General features: G+C 47.9%; 1 protein-coding gene across 2 annotated transcripts in view; it reads left to right on the top strand.

Moving 5' to 3' along the window:
• LOC119458721 (mitochondrial-processing peptidase subunit alpha-like) overlaps positions 1 to 26,098 on the top strand; it is a 213,121-nt gene that overhangs the window by 51,359 nt on the left and 135,664 nt on the right. For both annotated transcript variants that reach the window (XM_037720576.2, XM_037720577.2), the window contains exons 5-6: positions 535 to 637; positions 25,721 to 25,813. In XM_037720576.2, the coding sequence (XP_037576504.1) occupies positions 535 to 637; positions 25,721 to 25,813 (196 nt within the window). The remainder of the gene's footprint in view (positions 1 to 534; positions 638 to 25,720; positions 25,814 to 26,098) is intronic.

Here is a 26,098-nt window from a genome sequence, read left to right as displayed (position 1 = left end):
CGGCAAGATTTTCCCGCGGAAGCCGCATTATAACCGGTATTTCATCTCACGCGGCTGCACTGTAAGCAGTATTGCGTGTACATGCAGTTCTATGGGAAAATTAACGGGAGTCTGAAAAAACCGTACTATATCCGGTCCTGCACTATAAGCGGTTACGTTATAAGTGGTCTATACTGTATCTCATTATGTGCAGCGTGTCTCTCTTCTACTTTTGCCATTGGTTTCGTGTCGCGAGTGCGTGGGCACCGAGACCCTCCCATGTCTTTGTTGGGCAGCTGTGATTGGTTGGTTCATTCAATAGCTGTTCGCATATCCCATGTTCTGCATATGGGAAAAAAAATTGCTTTCTGCATGAAATCTCTCTGGTTGCGTTCATGGATGAGAGGAATAAGCTCATTTATTTGTTTCGTAAGACTGTCATTAGGAAAGAAAAAATATTTTCAGTTTCCTGCTTTGTGAAAGCTTGCACTTTGACTACACCAAGGCCTGCTGGGCTGCCATGAATTACTAAAAGGCCGGCCTTTCACCCTGCAGGGACACGATGATCTATGCGGCATCAGCCGATGCTCGTGGCCTGGGCTCTGTTGTGCGGCTCCTTGGCGACGTGGTTCTGCGGCCTCTCTTCAACGAGGAAGAGGTGGGTGATGATATGGTGGCAGTCTGGGATGTTGTTACTGGTAACCATTAGTTAACATAACACTTTGTAAAATAAAAAAAAAATTGTTGACTTTTTTTTTTCAACACCCATATTTTTAGGCATACTCCTCTGTTTTCTTGTATTGTAATTTGTGGGGATGTGCGATTCTCACGCGTCGTCCTCTGATGCTGTTTTCCCCGCATAGCTCGCGTCTCCTGTAATCCGGCTCCTCCGTGTGGCTAAGCGCCGGCAACGGTTGTGGTGGTTGTGGCGCATTGCGAGAGATGGCGCGAGTGTCGAGATGCTAATGCCACGAACGGCGGGATGACTTGGGAGCAAAAGGTCGGAGGCACTTCCCCTTCAGGTTGGGATCGGTGAGCGATGTGGACGTCCCGCGCGTGCACCGATCCACGCTTTGCGAGACCGTCTCACAAGGCTGGGAGCAAGCAACGGTATGGACGAACACGGATCGTTCGAACGCGCCACCATTCGCGTGACCGTACACATGAACGACTAGGCGATGGTGTCATAGCAGGGGGCGAACATATTCGATCGCTATCTAGTCGCGGTGAGTCGGACTTCCTTGATTTGTCGCGCGCCCCTGTGACTGTTCTATGCATAGTAATTCAGCTAGCGTATATCAGTGTATGAAAGGTGCAATAAATGCCCTTTCGTTTGTTTGCACTACTGTATTGTCGTTCCTTTGTCCCAAGAGCACGTGTGAGACATCACAAATTTTCTTAATTGCAAAAGCCATTGTAATTTTGGCACACATGCAATATTTCACCCAAGGTGCACACATAACCACCAGTACTGGAACCTGCATACATGCAGTATTAAGAAGGTGGTATATCAGCAAAGCACAGCACAGGGCAACATTAAGTAAACTTTTCATACCGCGGGTGTTAGAAAAAGCAATGACATTATATTACCACTAAAGTTCATGTTTTTAGACTGCACGATTATTCGGACTTCTTTTGCAAAAAATCCAGGAAATCAGTTGGTGACTGTTTTCATAATCAAGTTGGACACTCAGTATGTTAATTTCACTTTCATTTTTGGTGTTTAGATTGAGGGTATGAACCAGCGATCACTTACTGCTTTCACATGGCGTGTCTACTGTAAAAGCTCCATATAGTTTGCAATCGCTTTTATATACCTGCTTTGACAGAATTTTACTGCTCCAAAATGAATTTTTGGCTGCTCCAAAAGCTGCTCCGAAGTGGCATGGGCCAGTAGCATCACTACTGGTTTCAGTGCTGTGTTTCTTCTTTCATCAGTAATCGACACATGCTGTTGGCAACACATACTTCCAGTCGCTCTTATTATAGTAACGTTGGTCATCACTTAGCTGTGCTAGAGTGTGATAAATTGCTGCATGCAGCTCTACTTTTTTCTCGTACCAAGTGCCATGAGTAGCACATTCCCTTTCGTGCTTATCTCTATGGCAATCACACAATTTCTGAGACTTGAATGAAACGTTGTCCTCGCTAGTGCGAGTACAGTAAAATTTGTCAACTCAAAGTTGTAAAAACCTTGAAAAACTTTTGAGATGAGTGGAGTTTCATAATACACGAATTCACGCAAATATAAGCCCCTGGCCATGAATAGACTGCATAGAGCCTTTCAAAATGGGCCCCATTAGTTGCTAAATTTTCACACAAGTTCAGTATACTAGGAGCGGTAGTTTTTGGTAGATGACTCTATGTCAAACCTCGTTAATACAGAGTTGGCTGGGAACAACGTTTAGGTACGCACTAAACCATGTACAAATTAACTGTCAATGCCAGTTTAGCAGCTGCTTACCGGCCGGAAAAGAACTACGTTACCATGCTCTCAAACACACGCACTCAGACAGGCTTTATTTGCGGGTAGGCAGCAAGAAATCGGTAATCTTCACTTGCCGCCGTGGTGGCCTTGCCGCGACGACGGCATCTTCGAACTCGATAAGGCCGCTACCAGTTTGTTGATGAGGCCCCGCTTACTAACTAAATTAACAAGCACGGTGTAACGCGTTAAACACGAACGCATCTCGCTCGATGACTGCAGAAATTCGCTGTCAGAACGCTGAGTGAGGAGGCGTGGCTGCAGCAGCGAGCATGCCGTCTCTCGCTTCAATGCGAACTAGACGTCGAAAGCACAGTGCATACGAAGCTACCAGCGCTAGTCGCACTCTGTCTGCAGATCACTGTGAAGATGAGGCCCGTGCGGGCACGCACTTTTTCCACGCAGCAGATCGCTTTCAAGATACGGCGGCCGCTGCCAAAGTAAACCCCTCCCTTTCTTGCCTCCGGCGCCGTGCGCGACAGAAGCAGTGCGCTTTCGCCCCGCCTTTCTCCCTCGCGTGCGCGAGATAGGCGGCTGACGCTCGCAAGCTTTCGCTCGCACATACAGAGTGCGACGATGTTGCCGTGTTTGGACTTTATACGGAACCTCAAAGCGACGTCCACAGAGACGGCAGAAATGCACTTCGCAATAAAATGTGCTTCTGCGCGGTTACTACTTGAACTGGATTCGACGGCGACAGCGAATCCGCACCCTCTACCGGCGGCTTCTTTACGTTACCGGGAGCTAATCTCGAAGGTCATGCTTTTGTGCGCGGCAATGGGCAACAGCTGCATTAGCAGGAAATACATCATGGGGGCCACGTTTTAAGTTCACCATCGCTGGCAGCTGTCGTCAGGGTGTCGCAACTCGATAATCGAACGTCTGCACACATGAGATTTTGCTGATTTTGTGCCTGTGCGTGTGAACAAAAAAGGAAAATAGTACGCACTAACATTTTGGTGGGCAATGAGCTACTACAGCTTAAGCGGTCAGCCAATACATGGTGGTGAATGGGGGCTGGGTGGGGGAATCTTTGCGACTACGTTTAAACACATTAAGCAGGTACATAATAATGAGGTTTGACTGTATGTTATGCGACTCTGCACCGGGCACGACGGGCTTGTACAGGCAACAGCAATCCTAGTACTACAGAGCCAAGCAAATGCGGTTGCATCTACGCACCGATGTGTCCATAGCCTAGTCATGCGAAATATTGCAAAATTGCTCGTATCCCAAAAAATGCAGTGGTGTGGAAAAGCCATGTCTTCCACTCGATTATATCCTACTCTTTCATTCACCATTCTCGGCTGGTTTATCCCATTGATAACATGGGTGGAGCATCCCTATAATCACTGTTGAAGCGTGCTAAGAAACAGCATTGAGAAAGGCATCACTAAAAAATCATGTGGCGTCATTATGTGGCCCGTCACAGGAAAGTTGGCTGCTCTGAGGTTCTGCAATGGAAGGAGTAGTGCCGCTTCGACTTTTTTATACATAACAGCTTGAACTGTCTTCCTTGTGCTTGAAAAACCTTGTTCCACGACCTTCTCCTTGTTCATGAACACTGTGCACAAAGGAATTCCTTGGCAATGGGTAACTCTACCTCTTTTACGAGAGCTTCAACATTTGCAATTTGCACTGCTTAGACACCACCATCCTCTTGCAGTATTCACTAAATCTACAGCCAGGCATTACAACTTGCATGGTGTGGCATGCAGATCCACAAGGATATTGTCACGTAGTAGTGACGCTGAAGTAAACAGTCGTAAAACTGTGTATGACAAAACTTATTCTTTATTGGGCGAACCTGTGCCCACAAAAGCAAGTTGCACTCGAAGCACAACAATAGCGGCGGACACAGTCGGCAATCGTAGAAAATCTGATCAGTGGCGAAACCCGTCGTCTTTTATACATGAGTCATCAAAGGTTCCAGATTATTCCCTGGTGCCAGCTTGTTTTCCAGAAAGTTCTAGACAATTCGCATCGGTCATACAATCAGATTACGTAAGCGTCGGTTACTACAGACAATGGATAGAAGCATCGATAACGTTCGAGAATCTTCCCATACATGCAGGCGTGTCCTGTGCCTAGCGATAATGTTTAACATTTGTTAGTCGTTGAAAAGCGGTCACCGGTGAAAGATAAACATGTACATGTGTCAATATTGCCACGGGAAATGGTATAAATGAAAATATATTTACAAAATATTTACAGCGAGCTGTAGCACTGCCAAGATGTTGGAAAGACAATCTTTTTCAATCGTCGTCTTCTTCACCCCAATGGTCAACGTCGTCTTTGTCCCATTGCGCGCAGTCTCGTGACATTAACCTCCGGCCGGAAAAGCGCCGACCCGGCGCCAGGACAGGATGGTGGGCGAAAGGTATGGCTTGAGGCGGGCCACGTGCACGACGTCTGAGGAAGAAGACATTGTAGGATCGAGCGGGGATAGTTCGTAAGTGACATCTGTCAATTGTAGCAGGACGCGATAGGGGCCAGAGTATCTCCAAAGTAATTTTTCAGAAAGGCCAACGCGCCGAGACGGGGACCAGACAAGGACAACATCATTCGCACTGAAGCGATTGTCCCAGTGGTGGGCGTCGTACAAGAACTTCTGCCGTGACTGCGACGCAGAGAGGCAAAGACGGGCAATGTGACGTGCCTTTTCTGCTGTAGCAATGGCGTCGCGCAGTAGGCAGTGCGACAGGGGTCAAAATAGGTGTGTCAAAAGGGAGCATTGGTTCTCGTCCATATAGAAGATAGAAGGGAGAGTAGCCGGCGGTATCATGGCGTGAGGAGTTATAGGCAAAGGTGACAAAAGGTAGCGCAGTGTCCCAGTCATGGTGATCAGACGAAACATGCATGGAGAGCATATCACTGATAGCGCGATTCAGACGTTCAGTAAGACCGTTCGTTTGGGGGTGGTACACAGTCATAAGTTTGTGTTTGGTGGCACAAGAACGTAGTAAGTCTTCACTGACTTTAGATAAGAAGTAGCAACCGCGGTTGGTGAAAAGCTGACGAGGAGTGCCGTGATGTAAAATTACGTCTTGCATCAAGAAGTCGGCGACGTCTGTATCGCAACTGGTCGGGAGAGGTTTTGTGATAGCGTAATGGGTTGCATAATCCGTAGCAACGGCAATCCATTTATTGCCAGCGGTGGAGAGAGGGAAGGGGCCGAGAAGGCCGAGGCCAACACGAGAAAATGGCAAGAAAAAAAGCGATGGCCTTTTTCGGTGTTGGCACGAATCGCAGGCAGCGACATAACGTTGAACAGAACGGTAGAGACCGGGCCAGAAAAAGCGCCGCCGTACACGGTCATACGTCCTGGAAACACCAAGGTTGCCGGCTGTTGGGCTCAAGTACGGTCACCCGAAGATGTGTGAGAATGACGAGTAGTAGTTCCTGTTCCTCGGGGTGCATGTTCCGGCGATATAATGGGCCATTTACTATGACGAACAGGCGCAGTGACCGGCCCAAGGAGCCAGACTGGAGGGGGTTAATGAGATCATTTAGAGACGTGTCGCGCCATTGCTTGTCACTAATGTGGCTGAAAGCGGAGAGCGAGAAAAAGTCGGACGGTGTATCTTCCGTGGTAGCTTCGGGGTAGACAAGCAGTCGGCATCCTGGTGTAGTCGGCCAGACTTGTACACCACAGTGTACCTGAATTCCTGGAGACGTAGAGCTAAGCAACCTAGACGCCCAGTGGCGTCCTTGAGGCTTGAAAGCCAGCACAAATCGTGGTGGTCAGTGGTAACAGTAAAACGCCGCCCGTATAAGTAGGGGCGAAATTTGCTAACTGCCCACTCAAGAACGAGGAACTCGCGCTCAGTAATGGAATAATTGCGCTTAGCAGGGGAACAAAGCCGGCTGGCGTACGCAATAACTCGATCACAACCACATTGGCATTGGGCTAAAACAGCTCCAATGCCATAGCCACTCGCGTCTGAGCATTGGGATCAAAGTGGGCGAGAATCAGCGGGGTAGTGAGTAGCATGATAAGGTGTGAAAAGGCTGTGGCTTGAGCGAAACCCCACGAAAACGGAGCGTTTTTCCTGAAAAGATCTGTTAGTGGACGGGCTATGTCTGCAAAATTTCTGACAAATCGGCGGAAATACGAGCACAAGCCCACAAAGCTCGAACATCCTTGGCACAAGTTGGCACAGGGAACTCGATGACAGCACGAACCTTGGCGGGATCGGGACGGACGCCAGTTGAATCGACGAGATGCCTGAGGATGGTAATTTGGCGGTGACCGAAGTGGCATTTTGAAAAATTGAGTTGTAGCCCAGCCGCACGAAACACCAACAGTATGAATGAAAGACGTGAGGTGTGTGGCAAATGTCAAGGAGAACACGATCACGTCGTCCAAGTAGCACAGGCAGATAGACCATTTAAAGCTGTGCAACAGCGTGTCCATCATTCGCTCGAATGTGGCCGGGGCATTGCACAAGCCAAATGGCATAACTTTGAACTGATAGAGGCCATCTAACTGTAACAAATGCTGTCTTTTCACGGTCCCTGTCATTGATGGCGATCTGCCAGTAACCAGAGCACAGGTCGATGGATGAAAAATAGAAAGAGCGTAAGATTGGGCGAGTTGGTATTCCATGTCTTGTACTTAATAGCGCATAAAAAGGGGACGATGCACAGATGGACGACGCGGACACAGCGCTGTGTCCGCGTCGTCCATCTGTGCATCGTCCCCTTTTTATGCGCTATTAAGTACAAGACATGAAAAATAGGTCGCACCATGAAGGCAATCCAGAGCGTCATCAATCCGTGGAAGAGGATATACATCCTTTTTGGTGATCTTATTGAGATGCCGATAATCAACGCAAAATCGCCAACCGTTGTCTTTCTTTTTAACTAAGACAACAGGGGAAGCCCACGGACTCGCGGATGGCTCAATAATGCCTTTTGGAAGCATCTTGTCAACCTCTTGTTGAATAACTTGGCGCTCGGATGGTGACGCGATAAGGTCGCCAGTGAATCGAAGGCGCATCGCCCGTATGTATGCGATGTTTGACGAGAGAGGTTTGACCTAAGGGATGGCCTTCAGAGTTGAATATTTCGGAGTATGTGACGAGCAAGTGAGAGAGGTCGTCTACTTGAGAGTGCAGAAGGTCCGGGGCAATCATCTTTGTGATAGCGCTCTGTACCGGTGCAGAAGTGGGTGCGTCGGCTGACAAAATTGCTGACGTAGGATCAGGTGACAGTGATGAAATCTGGCACTCATCTGATGGTGACAGGGTGGCCAAAACTATGCCTTGGGGAAGAACCTGAGGACAGAGTCCGAAGTTCAAGAGGGGCACGCAAGTCTGGTTGGTCGCAACAGTCACAACAGTGTGGGGAAGGAAATGTGCGGCAAAAGGACACTGGTAGACGGAGTTGTCGAGACGGGAGGAACAACGCGACCTTCGGCTGAGCTGGTCACAAACGAAGTCCCCGGCGCTGTTTATTGTCATGGTATATATGGTAAGCAGCGTTAGTGTTAGTGGTGTTAGTGGCGCCACCGTGGGTTAGAATACAACACAACACTACATCTTCCTTTCCGAGGTCACATTTACAAGTTCAGTCTCTTGGGTGGCACCACACGCCTTCCCGACCTTGTAACCTTTACGGGGATGTCACTCGTGTCTCGCCTGGCACTACTCTCGTGCTTGCCGGGTGATGCTTGCTCCTGGCTTGGCCCCGGGCTTGGAAATAAGGTGGGAGATGTCAGGTTTGGTTTATCGGGGGATGATGCTCTTGAATCTGGAGTGGGCTGTTCGGTTGCAAAAGACACCAGATGCCGTCGGTTTCTCTGCATTACACCCCTGGGTGTTTCCACGATGTACGAGCGTGGCCGCTGGGCTCTGCTGAGAACCTGAGCACGGCACTCGGCATCTGTTACCCACACTTCGTCCCCTGAAGAGAGGTCCCGAAGCTATCGCACCCCGTGGCGACGGTTAAAGTTCCGAGCTTGCCGTTTCTTGGCGGTGGTGTCCATTTGGGAGAAGATGTCTGGTGGTGGTATTTCTGGAGACAGCTTGCCGTGGTCCCTGGGTACGCGTGTTAGTAACCGCCGACCCGTGAGCAGCTGCGATGGGCTGTAACCCGTGACACCTGGTGTGTCGCGATACGCTAGCAGTGCCAGGAAGCAGTCATTGCTCTTGCGGAAGAGGTTCTTCACAGTGTGCACTGCCCGTTCTACTGCACTGTTTGACTGGGGGTATCCAGGACTGCTAGTAACGTGACTGAACCCATAGTTTTTGCAAAACTTGCAAACTCGTGTGACGAGAACTGGGGTCCATTATCACTTCGGAGCACTTCCGGTATGCCGAATCGAGCCATGACACTCTTGATAGCCGAAATAACCGCCTGGCTGAAAGTGTTGCGTAGCGTGATGACTTCAGGGTAGCGTGAATAGTAGTCCACAAGCAGCAGAAAATTTTGTCCCTCCAGGTGGAACAAATCTGCCCCCACTTGTTGCCATGGGCGCTCCATTGAAGGTGTTGGTAGCAAAGGCTCAGCCCGCTGAACTCTTGTAGTTGCGCACCGTTCACATGATTCAACCATTGACGCAATATGTTTGCCTATGTTAGGCCACCAAACAGAGTCGCGGGCACGTGCCCTGCACCGGTTCACGCCCTGATGGCCTTCATGGATTGCATCCAGAACGTCCCTCCGCAGAGCTTCCGGAATCACAAGACGCCCTCCTTTAAGAAGCAATTCCTTGCATACCGTCAGCTCCCCTTGGTACTTCCAATACTTCAAGAGGTTCGACGGAACCTTGCTCTTTCGGGGCCAACCTTGTCTACAGTATTTCACAAGGGCGACACACTCACCATCCATCGACTGGTGTTGACCCACTGCTTTAAGGTCGACTGGTGTGTCTTGCTCGATGCTGCTGACAACCTCACTCACATACGACTCTACTTGGTTTCTCTCAGCAGTGGATGCTGGTGTGATAGGGGCTCTTGAAAGAGTATCAGCCGTTGCCAGCAGCTTCCCCGGAACGTACAGAATCTTGTACTGGTACCTTATGGGGTTTAGTCGAATCCTTTGGATTCTTGGCGGTAAAGCATCGACATCCATGGAACCCAGCAGTGACGTGAGCGGTAAGTGGTCAGTCTCGACGGTGAAGTATAGACCACGGACATACTCGTCAAACCGCTTGAGTGCCCATGCAACTGCCAAGCCTTACTTTTCTGTCTGGCGGTACCTTTGTTCCGTTGGTGTGAGGGAGCGTGATGCGTAGGCCACAGCTCTACGCTCCCCGCTCGTCTGGTCGTGGAGCAAAACAGAAACCAAGCCAAACGAGCTAGAAACTGCGGATATGATGGTCGGGTGCAGTGGGTGGTAGTTCGCCATGCAGATGTTGGACGACATCATATCCTTCAACTTCCGGAACGCATCCTGCTGGGCTGGTCCTCACGCCCACTCGCCTTTCTTGTCGAGCAATCAAAGAATGGGTGACGTCACCTCTGACAAGTGTGGTAAGAACCATCCCACGTGGTTGGCCGTGCCCAATAGTCTGCGGACACCACCGACATCGACCGGAGGTTCCATGCGCCTGACAGCGGCAAGCTTGTCTGGGTCTGGCGAAATACCACTGCCACTAATAATTACCCCAAGGAACTTGACGCTTGTAACACCGAATTTGCATTTAGACTTATTGAGGGTCAGCCCGGCGTTCCTGAGACGACCCAGCACTGCTTGAAGCCGGCGGTCATGCTCTGCCCTGTCGCGACCAAAAACCAAAATGTCGTCGATCATATTCACGACGCCGTCCTGGCCTTCAAGAATGTAGCTCATTTGGCGCTGGAAGTATTCTGGGGCGGACGTTATCCCGAATGGCAGCCGACAGTAACAATAACGTCCAAACAGTGTGATGAATGTCGTTAATTCTTGAGATTCTTCTGCCAGCCTTACTTGATGAAAGCTGGACGTTGCGTCGAGCTTCGAGAACACTTGCGCATTACCCAGAAGTCCCAAAACTTGATCGACGGTGGGCAAGATGCGACGCTCTCGCAATACTACCTGGTTCAGCTTGGTAAGGTCGACACAGATGCGGTATGAACCTGACGTCTTCGGTACAATTACCATACCGGTGCACCACGGCGTAGGCTTTGTCACGCGCCTGATCACGCCCTCCTTTTCGAGTCTGTCGAGCTCTGCCTTGACGGCACCGTGTAATGGAATGGGCACCCGTCTTGGGACTAGCAGCGAGTAGGGGTCTGCATCCGGTTTTAAGCGTATAGTGTACGCTTCCTGTAGCTCGCCTAAACCACAAAATAGCTGGTCTGATGTCGCCTTGTTGTTTTCGGTCTCGACCACGGGATCTACAAACTTGACCACACCCAGCTCTTGGATGGCAGGAAACCCCAGAAGAGGCACGATCTGTGACCGAATTACGTACAGCCGCTGCTTCACCAGCTTGTGCTTCTATTGCAGAGTGGCTACAAACGTCCCGAACACGTCCAATGGTTGCCCCGCCGGTCCCGCGAGCTCCCCTTCTGGCGCCTCGAGATGCGGTGGAATCCCTGAAAATGTACTGGGGACCACTGTGACCTCTGTGCCGCTGTCTACTTTAAAGCATAGAGGCATTCCGTCAACTTTTACGTCGACAAACTTGGCCCGGGCTCCGCTGCTCGAACCGACTGCACTTAATTCCACAAGGGAAAGGTTCTTGCCAGCACGGCACACTGCTGCGAAGTGTCCCTTCTTACTGCATTTGTTGCAGGTCGCTCGGCGCGCGGGGCACTCTGAGCGCGGATGAAAAGACCGTCCGCAAAATCCGCAAGGCGAAGAAGAAACATGCGCTGCGTGGTGCGTCTCTCGCTCCTGTGGGCGGATCTGCATGACTTTCGTCGCGTCCACGTTTATCAGCCCGGGATGCGTTATCACTGCTGGCGAGCATGCCGAAAGGTTTGCTCTTTCCTTTTCTGCGTCTTCCGCCTGACCAACACACATGAGCGCTTCATCTAATGTAACTTTCCGATTCCGGCAGAGCTTGTCCGATAACTTCGTGTCACGAAGGCCAACAATAAAACGGTCGCGGACCAATCGCTCTTCTATGACATGTGAAGCGTAGTTGCAGCACTTCACCATGTTTCCTAGAGCCGTGAAGAACGCATCAGCAGTCTCGCCTGCCTGTTGAACGCGTCTGTGGAACTTTGCGCTCTCAGACAACTCGTTGGCGGGGTGTACGAAATAACCGTCGAGCTTACCGACGATGACACTGTATTTTGCGTAATCTTCGTCCGGTACTTGCAACGAGCACAGGATGTCCCGTGACCTGGTTCCCATGCAGTACAGCAGCGTCCTGACGCGAACTTCGTCGCCTGCTGCGTGAAGACCCGTAGCGAAACTGTAGTCCTCGAACTGTTGGCGCCATCTTTGCCAAGCCGCTGGGTTCTCGAAGTTGAATTGAGGGGGCGGTTGCAAGTGGGGCGCAGCGACTACCATGACTCCCTTGCCGGCAGCCGCAAGTGGCTCGCTGTCCTTGGTGTTGTCGTCCCAAGACATCGTCGTCAATTCGGAGCATACCCCACTCCTGACACCATGTCGAGACCGGAGGAACGACGCGAACTTCGGCTGAGCCGGTCACAAACGAAGTCCCCGGCGCTGTTTATTGTCATGGTATATATGGTAAGCAGCATTAGTGTTAGTGATGTTAGTGGCGCCACCGTGGGTTAGAATACAACACAACACTACAGGAGTAACCACATAGTCACCATCCGGTGCACTGGGGCAGGTTACAGCGACAATACAGGTGAGTGCTTGGGGCGGCAAACGAACAAACTCTGCACAAGAGGGCTGGCTCTGGACTGTGTCAGAAGCGTCTGGTGAAGTGAGGAAGTCAAGTTCAACGACACCGGCCGAGCAGTCAATTACAGTGGAGTGGTCAGTCAAGAAATCGAGTGCAAGGATTACGTCATGAGGGCAGTGGCGAAGAACGTGAAACAACACGGAAGTGTGGCGGCCAGCGACGCCCACGCGTGTGGTGCACATTTCAAGCACGGCCAGAGTTCTGCCGTCAGCGACACTCACAATGCGGGACTCTGGAGGTGTTAGCACCTTGTGTAAGCGTTCACGGATATCAGAGCTCATGATACAAATATGTGCATCGGTGTCGATAAGGGCAGTAACGGGTAGGCCATCTACTTCTACCGCAAGTTGGTTCTCATGTGTGGGCAAGGTTAAAAGAGGCTTTGCACGTCGTGGGTCCAATGCAGCGTCACCTCCGGGAGCTGCATTGCTCAGTCTTCCTGGGAAGAGCGGCCAGAGGGGTGCGGCGATGAATAGTGGCGGGGCAGAGGGGAGCGGGAACGACGATTGTGCGGAGAAGGTGAACGGCTGGAGCTTTGGGTTGGTACAGGACCATCTCGGAGCTGTGAGTTGTTACGAGCGGGAAACTGCAGGGGTCGATTGTCGTCGCGGCGAATGTCAAAAAATGAGCGAGGGTAGGAAGGTTGGCGATACCGGCAGTGACGGGAAATATGTCCAACGCCGTGGCAATAAAAACATATGGGCTTGTCGTCCTGGGTTCTCCACTGGGCCGGATCACGATAGCAGCGCAACGTTGCTGTATTTCTGTAAGGCGGAAGAACAGAACTGACCCGAGGGTGAGGAAGGGAGGCAACAGGCTGGAGTCTTACGTTAGCCAGCTCTTCCCTCATGACGGCTTGGATTAAAGAGACTGTTGGTCGAGAATCATCGGAAGCGCGTGCGAAATAGGAAGGTGTGAAGCCTCCTCCGCTGCCTCAATTTCACGACGCACGATGCGGACAAGGCTATCAGTGGTCGGTTGCTGATTGAGCGCAGGACGATGTAGCGGCCGTGTTTGGAAGCCGCATGAATTGTTGGGCGATGCGGCGACTCTTCAGGGCTTCAAAACGCCGGCATCTCTTGATAATGTCTTCAATGGTCGAGCGGTCCTTAAAGACCGGCAATTTGAAAGCATCCTCAGCAATGCCTTTCAGGATGTGACTTACTTTGTCCGCCTCGGTCATGGTGGCATCAACTCGGCGGCACAGGGCGTCTAGGATGTATGACACGTACGACTCCGTGGGAGATTGGGCACGACAGGAGAGATCTTTCGAAGCGGCGCTCTGGCGGCCAATTGGTTTGCCAAATAGGTCACGAAGCTTCTGCTTACATCGATCCCAGCTGGTCAGCTCCGTTTTGTGAGTGTCAAACCAGACGTGCGCTGTCCCACTGAGGTAGAAACCGACTTTAGCAAGTGTCACTGTCGGGTCCCACCGATTGTTCGTTGTGACGCGCTCGTAATTCCCAATCCTGTCATCAACGTCGACGTTGTCGGAGCCACAAAAAGAGCCTTGGTCGCGGGGTTGGATCAAGATCACTGGCTGGGGTGCTGATGTTGCGGTTGACGCAATATCCCTGCCTGTTGACATGATGGAACTTGCCGGAAAATGTCTGCTGCGGAGTTCCGTCTTGAGTAGTACCCAGCACCAAAATGCCACAGGAAACGGTATAAATGAAAATATATTTACAAACTATTTACAGCAAGATGGCGGAAAGACAATCTTTTTCAATCGAGCGAGAAGCAGCAGGGAGCAACATTGGCCAGGAGTGAGTGCACGCTGGCACGCATTTGTTGTAGTTGCTAACCACCATACCTAGCAAAGCGTGGCAGGCGTAGTGTACATGTGGTCTGGGCTTCAGTTTTGCATGGTTTGAGGCAAGTGTTCAAAACTAATTGAAATTAGCAAGAGCTGATGGATACGACACCGATAAGCAGTGTGGCCAGAGTTTGATTCCTACGTGGGCAGGTGTGGCCCAGTGGGAGCAGACGATGGTTGGCTTCTGGAAGTGAATAATTCCTGTCAAAATTCTAAAAGCAGATTTTCGCTCTCTCAGCCTGTCAAATTAACTGCGGCAAATAATATACGCAGTAATAGAGTGCAACAGTACAAGCACCTCGGTTTAACCTTCACTTCCGACCTATGCTGGAATACGCACATAGATCAAATCAAATCAAATCAAATCAAATCAATTTATTCTCCAGTTTACATTCTGGACGGTCATTTTGGGTTAAAAGCTACATACGTAGCTTGACGTGACCCAAAAGACCAGGCAAGGCAATATCACAGCAAACAGTGTGCGCACATGTACATAATTCACATAATTCCAACTGTCGCAGGAATTCCTCATGGACGAAAATGCATTTAAAACAACACTACATTAGCAATACAAGCTATACAAAACAATCAAACAACAGCTATACAACATAGCATGAGACTGAATTCACAAGGTTAACATTTGCTAAAAAACAAAAAACAACAAAAAAAACGAAACAAGTTGTACATTACATACTCAGAACCATACACACAGGCAGAATAATAATTACATCAGATACATTACAAGCGTACAAAGTAAGAGCGGAGTTCTTTCTTACTGAAATTATCGATATTTTTGTACTTGTTCAATGTGAATGGCAGGTTATGTGTGTTAACGACTGATGCTTATAGAGTGTTCTGAAGTATGGAATGGACCATATCTGAGGATTTCTTGTGTTCACATTAATGGGGCGTCGCTCTAAAGAGGCTAATTGTTCTATATAGCTCCAAGCTAATTCTGATGAATATCGTGCACTATGTAATAAACGATAAGTGTATAGGTTATCAATTCGAATAACATTATACTTAGGGAACGCTTCTCTGGTGCTTGAATAATAATCTATATTTCCAACATAGCGAATTATCTTCTTCTGCAACAAAAGAACTTTATTTATGTTAGTTTTGGTGGTTGTACACCATATTAAAGCGCAATAATATAAGTGTGAGTTAAATAATGCATTGTAAATCTGCACTTTGGCTTTTATAGGAAGTATACTACGGCATCGTGACACAACCCCTGTCACGGAAGAAAGCTTTTTACAGAGATAATTGACGTGCATGTCCCAAGAGAGGTTTGAAGAGAAATAAACGCCAAGAATTTTATGATTGTCAACTATTTCTATATTTTGACCTTCAAAAGTGATAATATTGTTTAACTGCAGTAATTTGTTCTTGGAACGAAAAATAATTATCTTAGTTTTAGTTGCATTAATTTTAATTTGGTTTAACTGAGACCAGGTAGATAGGTTTTCTAGCAGTGCATTACATTCTACTGTTAAGTTGTGCACGTCATTTCCAGATAGCATGACAGTGCTGTCATCAGCATATATAATGAATTGAGCTTTAGTATAAATATTTACAATGTCATTGATGTAGACGTTAAATAAAAGCGGTCCTAGTACGCTTCCTTGTGGTACGCCAAATCTGTTCATTAGGAAAGACGACATGTGACCGTTCGCGCACACAGCCTGGAATCGGTCACTTAGATAAGATTTAAATAGAGATAAACAGTTTCCACGTATTCCGTAACGCTCTAGTTTTTCTAATAAGATACTATGGCTGAGGCAGTCGAATGCCTTACTAAAGTCTATAAATAAAGCAAGCGTATAGATATTCATTTCTATGTTTTTTATTATGTTTTCCTTTATTGACAGTAGGGCTGTTTCTGTTGACCTGTGTTTCCTAAATCCATGTTGTGCATTAGTTATAACACCAAATTTATCAAAGAAATTGACCATACGAGAGTGAATGATTTTCTCGAGGCCCTTCGAAAATACAGGCAACACCGAAATTGGCCTATAGTTGTTTGGATCATGAGGACTACCGCCTTTCAAAATTGCCGAAACTTTAGCGTACTTCATTGCTTTGGCAAAGACGCCTGATTGAAGCGTTAGATTGAATATGTGAGCAAGAACAGGGGAAATGGAAGTTATGCAATACTTAATGGGGCCTAATTGTAGGTTATTGATGTCTAAGGCCTTACTGTTATTTAAGGATTTAAATGTGGTACACACTTCATTTTCGTCGGTAGGCTGAAAGTAAATGCTATCGGTTATAATACTAGCATTTTTTGTTCTAGAAGTTGCTGCGAGGAGTGAATGGGCAGAAGGAATGGCAGCGTTAATGAAGTGTTGATTAAAGTAATTGGCAAGGGCCTCACCCCTCAATTCAGTACCGTCATGAAGTATACTGGGTGGAACGCTTGTTTTCGTGCGACGGCCAAGAACGTCATTGATAATTTTCCATGTCTTATTAGGGTGCTGCCTTGTGGCAGTTAAGAAAAGCTGCTCATAATAAGCCCGTTTAGCACGCCTAAGTTCTGAATTTAATTGGTTTCGAAACATTTTAAATTCTTTTAAATGCAATGTAGAACGTGACTCTAAAAATGAATGATACATGGAATTTTTACGTCTGATCATTTTCAAGTGTTCTTTCGTTATCCACGGCTTTCTTGCCTTTTTCGGCGGTCTTATTTGTTTCATAGGAAAATGCTTTTCATATAATTTTAAAAATGTTTTAATAAATTCATTGTAAGCCTCATCGACGTCTGTTTTTTCTAAGACAGAAGACCAGTCTTGCTCCATTATTTCACTCTTAAAGGCTACCAGCCCGCTCTCCGAAATACACTGGACAGTGAAAATTTCTATATCATCATTTCTAATGCCTTTTTCGTATTTGTACAGTGCATAAACAGGACAATGATCGCTCAGGTCCGAAACAGTAGTACCAGCGGTGTAAATATTAGTTTCGACGTTTGTTACCAGAAGGTCGAGACATGACAACGTGGAACATGTAATGCGAGTTGGTGTGGTGATTAAATTTTTGAAACCAGACGAGGACAACAATGTATCAAATTCCCTAGAGGCGTTGCTGTCTTCCAAAATATTGATATTGAAATCGCCACCGCATGTCAGGTGAAAGTTATTCTTGCAGATAAAATCCAAGAAACATTCGTAAAATTCAATGAAACGCCTGCAGCTTCCACCTGGTGGGCGATAGACGACAGCAAATACTTCACTATTATTTAGTATTGTTAGAAATTCATAGTCTTCTGTGGACACGCAGTACTCATGTACCAAAACACATTTCTTCTGTTTAGTCACAAAAAGCGCAACACCTCCTCCACGTTTTTCTGGCCTATTGAGAAAGAAACTATCGTATCCATCTAGCTCCAACTTGCTGCTACCAGTTGTATACCAGGTTTCAGATAACATAATTACATCCAATTTAAATGAGAATTGGTCTAAATAAAGCGATATATCATCCTCTTTATTCACTGCAGAGCGGGCGTTAATATGTAAAACCGATTGGCAAGACGAATAACTGGATTTAATAGCGGAAGGTGACACTAACTTTAGGTATACGCAACCGTTATCCATTGCGAGATTATGCTGAAAGGCTCAGCTCACGCCGTCACGTGCGCCTGCGCGGTTGCGGATGCCGGCCTCGAAAATATCTTATCAATGTCATGCTCATTCAGAATGTGCACGGCGGGCGTATCGTCAGCTTGCTTCGCATAAATTTTCCCGTTAAACGACCAGACCGATTTCCACTTATATTCATATTTCTTCTTGACGGCAAGAGCTAGAAGTTTATTTAAGGCTGGGCAAAGATGCTCGTTCACATAGATAGCGTTTCCTGTGGTCAGTCCGACGTCTTTGTTTGTGAGACGAGCTCTCTTTGCCTTCTTTAGAATGCTGTCTCGCTTTGCACGTGACTTAAACTGGACAATGATGTTACTTTTGCCGGCATCTCGAGTCGGCACTCGATGACAGGCCTCGATATCGACTTCAGTTATCGGCTCATTTATGGCACCGCCAATCTTGGACACAATACTAAAAACAGATTCATCGTCTTGTTTTAGTACTCCTTGTATTTCTAGGTTTGCCTTCCTCGAGTACTGTTCTGCGAGAACAAGCCATGTGTCGAGATCCCGGCTTCTGCTTTCCAGACACTTGCATTCGGCACGAAGCGCTGCGTTCTCACTTTCAAGATTCTTGTTCCTTGTAACCACATCGTCCAGTTTCTTTTTCTGCTCCTCGATTGAACTGAAGGCAAACTCAAGACTTTGTGCCATATTTCTCTGCTCGTTTTTTAAGTCTCGGATTTCATTTCGCAAATCCCTTTCAAGGGAATCGCGGAAAGTTTTCATTTCTTGTTTCATCTCTTCTTTCAGCTTGAGTAGCTCTGCCCTCATTTCATCCTTGAGCTTAGTTATATCTTTTGTCATTTTGCAGTACAAACAGGCAAATACAAGTCAATTCGAAATTCACTATTTGGCAGTAGCGACGAAACTTCGAGATGCAACAGGGAAAAAATGGGCAATATAATGCAAACACTAACCTGTGATAAGAATGCCGAAACGTTAAGCCCGTGCACACAGCTGTCGCCGCTACTGCCAAGTGAAAGCTGTGACAGCCACGGTGCTCCTTTTGTAGCGTGCAGAACGTGACGTTGAGCCTCGTCACAGGGCGCAGGCGCAGCCGACAATGACGCCTCCTGGTCGCAGACGCTGGATGTCTTCCGAAAAGCAGTGGACCGCTTGGGCGCTTGGTGCGGTTGCTTGAAATGCCCTGTGATAAGAATGCCGAAACGTTAAGCCCGTGCACACAGCTGTCGCCGCTACTGCCAAGTGAAAGCTGTGACAGCCACGGTGCTCCTTTTGTAGCGTGCAGAACGTGACGTTGAGCCTCGTCACAGGGCGCAGGCGCAGCCGACAATGACGCCTCCTGGTCGCAGACGCTGGATGTCTTCCGAAAAGCAGTGGACCGCTTGGGCGCTTGGTGCGGTTGCTTGAAATGCCCTGTGATAAGAATGCCGAAACGTTAAGCCCGTGCACACAGCTGTCGCCGCTACTGCCAAGTAGATAATGTGTGCTCCAAGGCTTATCGGGTAATGTGGGGTCTGAGCCGTAACATCCATAATGCAACTCCCAATGTAAAATTACTTTCTTATATAGCACTGATAAGACCAGTTATTGAATACGGAAAAATTGTGTGGGATCCCTGCACCGCATCTAATATATCAAAAATAGAAAATGTGCAGTGACTGGCTTCCCGTTTTATATATAATAAATATCGCCGCATCTCTGCAAAGCAAACTTTGAAACTCTTGAAGGCAGAACAAAGGTTGAAAGGATGAAGTTTCTTTTCATGCTGATTCATGGTCACTTTAAGATTAATACAACACAGTACTTTACAGTTCACCCCGACCAACCATCACGACATCGCCACAGTATGTACATTCCTGTGCCACTTTCTCATAATAATTGTTTTAAATACAGCTTTTTTTCCTCGAGTGATTAAAGAATGGAACCAGCTGCCTTACTCCATCGTGAGAAGTGACTCTCTTAATGTCTTTATTGATCGCCTCGCACCATTCGTACACCACAGCACACCTAGACAATAGCACAAATCCCTGTTTCAACTTGTGTATTCTGTAATTCAGCTGTTTATTTCTCGTCCAGTACATTTGTTTGTATATTATGTCGTATGTAGTTGTTGAGCTTATGCCCATGTATACTTATGTTCTTTTTTTCCACTCCTATAATAGCCTGCAAAGGCTGTCAGTATTAATAAATGAAATGAAATGAATGAAACAGTTATGAAGCAGCACATTTCTCTTGATTGTTGTCGGCTATTGGCCAATAGCAGCCATCTGTGTGAATCTTGCATATGACGACATATGCATGCTTGTGGGCAGCTTTGAAATGTATGAGGCTTCTGTTATAAAATAGGGTGTTTGAGAAAAGGTAACATTGTGCTCCACTTGCGAACATGTGCTGCGCACGAGTGCAAAATTGAGCCGAGATGTCCACAGCAGTGTATGCTACCTGCTCAAGGTTTTTCACCAAGCCAGAGGGGTGGAGGACCCCTTGCGCCTTGCCTTAATGTTTTGTGACACAAATTTGGATGAAGAGAAGCTGAGTATGGTACAGAAGGTGGGTGTGTGAAACACAGAAGCCAGAAGGATGACAATAAATGCACAATACCTGTCTGGACATACAGGAAGCATAAAGCGTCAGAAAAAGAAAGTCGGGAGTATCGGTCCAACTAGTTCCTGCCAGCTTGTGCGGGACCGGCACGGCACCTCCTGCACGAACACTGCACCGACTCTCTGACGAGTGCAGGGAATGCTCTCAACTCGTCCTGCACGAAGTCTGCGCTGCGTGAAATGAATGGCAATGTGCAGCACTAGGTTAATCAAATTGGCCCTACATTCGTTCTCTCTCACACAGACATGAGGGTCACATTTTTTATTGCAGATTTAAATTCTTCAGAGCAACCTAATTTGCGATAAAACAAGCAACTAACTTTTTAGGTGATAATTAAGCTATAAAAAATTTTCATGTGTGCAGTGATTAGGTGATTATTTGTTACCGGCTCATTTCAAAGGGGATGCCAATAGGTCACTATCATCATTGTGACCGCAGTTACGAATTGCCACGCTAGTTTTGCCTTTTAACAGTGGAGCTGTTTAAGCCGACCCTCAGTCCGTGTATCGTGAACAAAACCTCGCTGAGTGATGACGTAACCTACGTTGCCTAGCAACCATCTCGCGGAGCAGCGTGTGCTTTGTTGCCTTGACTTGGGACGTTAAGGAGATGGAAGGAGAGCATGCGCGTGGCGCGCGCTATGCTCGGGAGAGAGAAAGAGAAAATGAAAGAGAAAATGAAAGAGAGAGAAATTGTAGCAGCACCAGCGAGGCAACATGCAGAGCTGCTGCCGACGCCGTCCGCGTTTCCCCGCGTTCTTGCCGAATGCGCGCGGTGTCTGTGACTGCAGCAGGTGCCTCTGGCGGCGGCTTGGAAAGTTTAGACCAGCCACGCCCCAGCAAGTATGGAGGTGCAGCTTGGGAGTATCGTCACCGGGGAGATAAAGCTCGAAGACGCCGTGACGGTGGCACAGCTCTCGTTGACTCTGTGGCGAGCACTTGTAGCCTTGACATGGGACGACCAAAGAAGATCCGGACAGCCGAAGAAGAAGCCACTCATCTTGAAGCACGTCGTGCTGCCAAGCAAGAATCTGCGCGTCTGCGGCGAGCCAATTCGGACTACTGTGCCTAGCAGCGCTTAGCATTTCCTAGCCAAAATTAGCCAAGCCTAGTAAAACCTGGAAGAAGCTAGGTTGATCACCAGCTCTGCTGTTTAAGTGCAAGCTACCAAAATTTTTTTGCAATCGCTTTTCTTGTTTTTATTTCTGCATGCAGCAATACAGTGCTTAAGGTTGCTTTACCTTGAGCTCCGATCTCTTTTTTTTTTACGGTGATACCAAGATGGCAGCGCTGCGTCAACGGAAAGATCGGCGTTGCAATGGCACCTCCTGAAGCCTGATTTTCGCGCAGTTTTTGATAATAGCACACTAGGAAAGTTCTGTTTCCTGAATTTCTACCGCATATTTTGTTATAGTATTTCACCATGAGGTAAAATAAGTTGCGAGGATTGCGAAAAAAACAAATAGGAAAATTGAAAATTGTGACCAATTTGACCGCTTCAATTGCCGCGTCCCCACTTAAGAATACAGAAAGTTGCCTTATGGTCGCGGCATGGTGTGTCACTAATAGTGGCAGTACAGTCAACCTCCAATTTCTCGGACTCTCTAGAGGCCGCGAAAACGTCCGAAATAATTAATGCGTGCCTTTTACTGTCCCCAAAGGCTCAAATTGCCACAGGCACGTCTGAAACAGCTCTCAAGGCCTGCCAGCACACTTATCAGGTGTATCGGTGCTCGTACTCTCACAGAAGATGGTGGGTGCAAGCGTGCATAATTAAGAAATTCATACTGTGTCCCGTGGCAGGGCCCCTTTTCCACTCTTGTTATGATTCACCGCAATTCATTTCCTATGCTTGACCATGTAACACTGCTGTATTGCGCCGAAGCTGGCTTTTGGGAACCAGCATTATGTGGTGCTTAAGACCTTTGCCTTGCTTTCCGCGTTTCGAAGTCATTGGCGAAAATGACAGAGGTGGAGTCGGCGCCATTGATTGTAGCGGTGAGTTCTTTCAATGAAAGACACGGCACCAAATAACAGGAAGCTTAGTAGCCGACGTTGAAGCGACTCATGTTGCCGCAGTGACTATGGCTGCAGCGGATGCCAGAGCGCTGGTTCAATGCTGTGAGATAATCGAAGTGGCGTTGGTGGGGGCTTCGATTATTGCTGTTTAGGACCTGCAGTCACGGCAAAAAGTTTGGAAAATTGGATTACAAAGTGTTTCAGCCTCCAAAATTTGACTTTCAAGATGTATTGTTTGTATTTTTTTTTGATGTATTGATGTATGATGATGACTTTTTGATGACTTTGACTGATGATTGATGACTTTTTTGATGTATTTTTGTTTTCCACCAGCATAAGCATAGCATTTTTGACGCCCAGGAAAGCAATGCCCGCGCGGCATTGTACTCTAGCATCAACTGCGTACTGGGCCGCCGCGCGCAACCGGCGCGGGCCGTATCTTGAAAGCGATCTGCGTTGGGGGCAGTCTAGGCAGTGTAGGTGTGCCGGCAGCTCGTAGCTTTGTGGGTGCTCTGTGTTCTCGGCGCTCACTCTTTGTTGAAGCGATAGACAGCATGAAGGTCACATTGCTCGCTGCTGCTGCGGCGCTTACTCACGCCAGCGTTTTGATAGCGAGTGCCCGCGCTCATCGAGTGTGATGTGTTCATGTTTGCCTGTGTGCCCTGACACCATGCTCATTAATACAGTTAATATGCAAATGTTTACAAGTTTAAACTGTCGATAAAACTACTATCCTTACTTTTTATAGCTGTCTGCTAATATGCTGTAGCAATCGATGCTTCGGGTTTCGGGCGCAACTGCGTCTTTTTTTGAAACGTAAGAATTCAAATAAAGCTGTGTGCAGTTCACCACTATTATTTCTAAATTTTTACTGTTTCTCGGCTCTTGCGTTTCCTGGCTCTTACGTGTTTTTTTTTTACGGTCCCGTGAAAAACGTATCAACGGGGTTCCACTATATAGGAATGGCACCCACACGCTTGTGTGTGACCCACGCTCACGAAGTGAAATGTCGCTGTAATCTATTTATACATCACTTACCGAATGAATAGGTGCATCTTATACACCGGTGCGACTTACATACGTTTGCTTTCTGAAAAACTGCCATTTTGAGGGGGGTGCGACTTATAGACCAAAAAATACGGTACCTTGAAAGTAGTTAGACCTCAATGTAACAAACTTCAATATAAGCAAGTTATCGATTTAACCAAGTATTTAACTTTTTATTATTTCTTGTCGATAGAACACCATGTATATAAAGAAGTGTCTTTGTACAGTGTAGACCGCTTATAACGTAAGTCACCGGAGTCGCGAATATGCGCACTATAACCAAAGCAACAATTTTCAAGGCCCGCACATATGCAAAACATGTGCACCGAGCCGCCACTCGTATGCAACAGTCGAGGAATGTGGCTAGAACGTTTGCATTCAATTTACAGTCGAATCTCGTTAATTCGAACCAAATCACACGGCGGCGCCTCCGACCGGCATTGCTCCGGCACCGCCATAGAGTAAAAGTTGAGGAGAGACCCCTCAATGTCGCGCACGAACGAAAAAAAAGCTAAAAAAAAAAACATGGCAGAAATTTCACCCTCTCTCAAAGGGCAAGGTCACCGATTCTGCGTTGCGCCGGAACATGCGTGTACGTGCTGACGTCTCAGCCACGCTACCGTAGCCACGCATAGAAAATGGCAGTGAACCCTTCTTTCTCCTTTATGCTTCCTCTACTTTCTAGTCACGTGTTGACCTTGCACGCTGCGGCTACGGCGCAGAGGGAAGCAGCGGCGGTGTCCCAGGCCAGCCAACGAAACTGCCTACGCCGGCAAACGCCCGCTTCCCGATAACGGCAGAAAACGAAACTTCGGGGAGCTGGCGCCGGGCCAGCTGGAGCGGCGGCGCCTGCACGGCGGCGGGCGCGCACGGTGACAGTCAAAAGTGAGGGAGCTACGAGGGAGGGTGAAGGGAGCCACTGAAGCAGCGGAGTTGCCGAGGCGAAATTCGCTTCCCTGCCACCCTCCTCCCTCACATTTCATGGTCTCCGCGTGGCCCCTTCGCCGTGATGTGCCGGCGCCGCCCGCTCCCTGAAGTTTCGTTTGCTGCCGTTATCGTAAAGCGAGCGTTGGCCGGCGTTGGCAGTTTCGTGGCGCTCGCTCGCTATGCGCGTCTTGATATTTCACTACTCGCACTCAAGATTCTGGTTTCAGCGTCACTGGCTGTTCGTTCGCACCACGTGCCCTTCTCCTCCACTTTGTCTCTCTTTCTTCCTCGAGCACTCCTTGGGGCACCCGTATGAGGGGAGCGTTCGCCATCTCCGCTGACTTCCGTACTCCCAGGCAGCCGCACCGTAACCGGTATTTCGTTTGCTGCAACTGCACTACAAGCGATACGTGTATACATGGAGTGCTATGAGAAAATTAACGGGAGTCTGTAAAGACCGCACTATATCCGGTCCTGCACTATAAGCGGTTACATTATAAGTGGTATATACTGTACATGATTTTATTATAGAAAACTTTCACTGCTGCCATAAAGGAATACTGAGGCAATACATGGAAACTACTGCAGATGCAAATGACTGAATTACATGCAGCTGCTTGTGAATGCACCTCTCAAATCACATGCCGTGCGATAGAGAGTGGCCGCTGAAGCGGAGCAGCAAGACCCTCTCGTTGTCAAGTTCTGTATAAAGTCCTATAAAAGATGCTATTGCAGTTCGATGTACGCCATATGCTGTAAGTGCAGGGGCAAGCATTTGAGGGTGAGCTTAATAAAGATGGTGGCTTAATGCATGCTGTCTTCCTGCTCTACAAGGGGAGGGGGTGGGGGTAATGCAAGGTAATGCGATGTAAATGGACATTACAGAGCTCTACAGTGCAGCTAAAGAAGGCATTAAAAAGGGTATCTTTTGACATCTCCCAAGTGTTGCTTTTTTAAGTCTAGGGCTTGGGACTGAACGCTACAGGCAAATTTTGGCACTCTGAATGATATTTGCTGCTTGAGCCAGGAAAACAGTGGAGCATACTTTAATAAAGTGGGCTTTCTGTAAACTCTGCGGGTAAGCACAGAAGGACTTGGGCATGGAAAGAATGCAGAAGATGTAAAGAGGCTCTGAGGGGCCATGAAGGACATTTGCATAAATGTCCCTTTATCACCATGCTGATGCAATGGTGCAGCCTCCAATCTCAGTGTACATGTGTGTAGGGGCATTCTGCATGTGTTTTTTGCATGCACTGCATTGTATGTTTGCGAAGGGAACAGTTGGCGCTCTCTTCACTGAATGTGCCTTGAGAAAGCGGGGGAACAGAAAGGAAAATTGAATGCTTTGTCATTATTATGTGCGTTGGCAATGTTATTTGACTTTGGAGTATCATCACTTGCACTCTGCACCTACCTGACGCAGGTGGAGAGGACCCGGCAGACCATCCAGTTTGAGTTGGAGGACATCGACAGCAAACCAGACCAGGAGCAGCTGCTCTTTGAGATGATCCATGCTGTGAGTGTCACTCCTCTGTTTGGATACTTGCACTCTCTAGTGGTGAGACTGTGCACGGACATGCTTTTAAATTAGGTAGTACAGTGTAGACCGCTTATGACCTAAGTCGCCGGAGTCGTGAATAAGCATAAGCGGTACCGCACTATAACCAATACAACGATTTTCAAGCCCTGCACATATGCAAAACACGTAGATCAAGCAGCCGCGCACGTGTATCAGAGAATCGAAGCGTGCGACAGAGTTTCGCATCCGCTTAAATTTACGAACATTCAAAGGTTAATGTCC

The sequence above is a fragment of the Dermacentor silvarum genome, chromosome 7 (assembly GCF_013339745.2).
Source record: "Dermacentor silvarum isolate Dsil-2018 chromosome 7, BIME_Dsil_1.4, whole genome shotgun sequence".
In the NCBI taxonomy this organism is placed as follows: domain Eukaryota; kingdom Metazoa; phylum Arthropoda; class Arachnida; order Ixodida; family Ixodidae; genus Dermacentor; species Dermacentor silvarum.
This window is presented reverse-complemented; position numbering and strand designations above follow the sequence as displayed.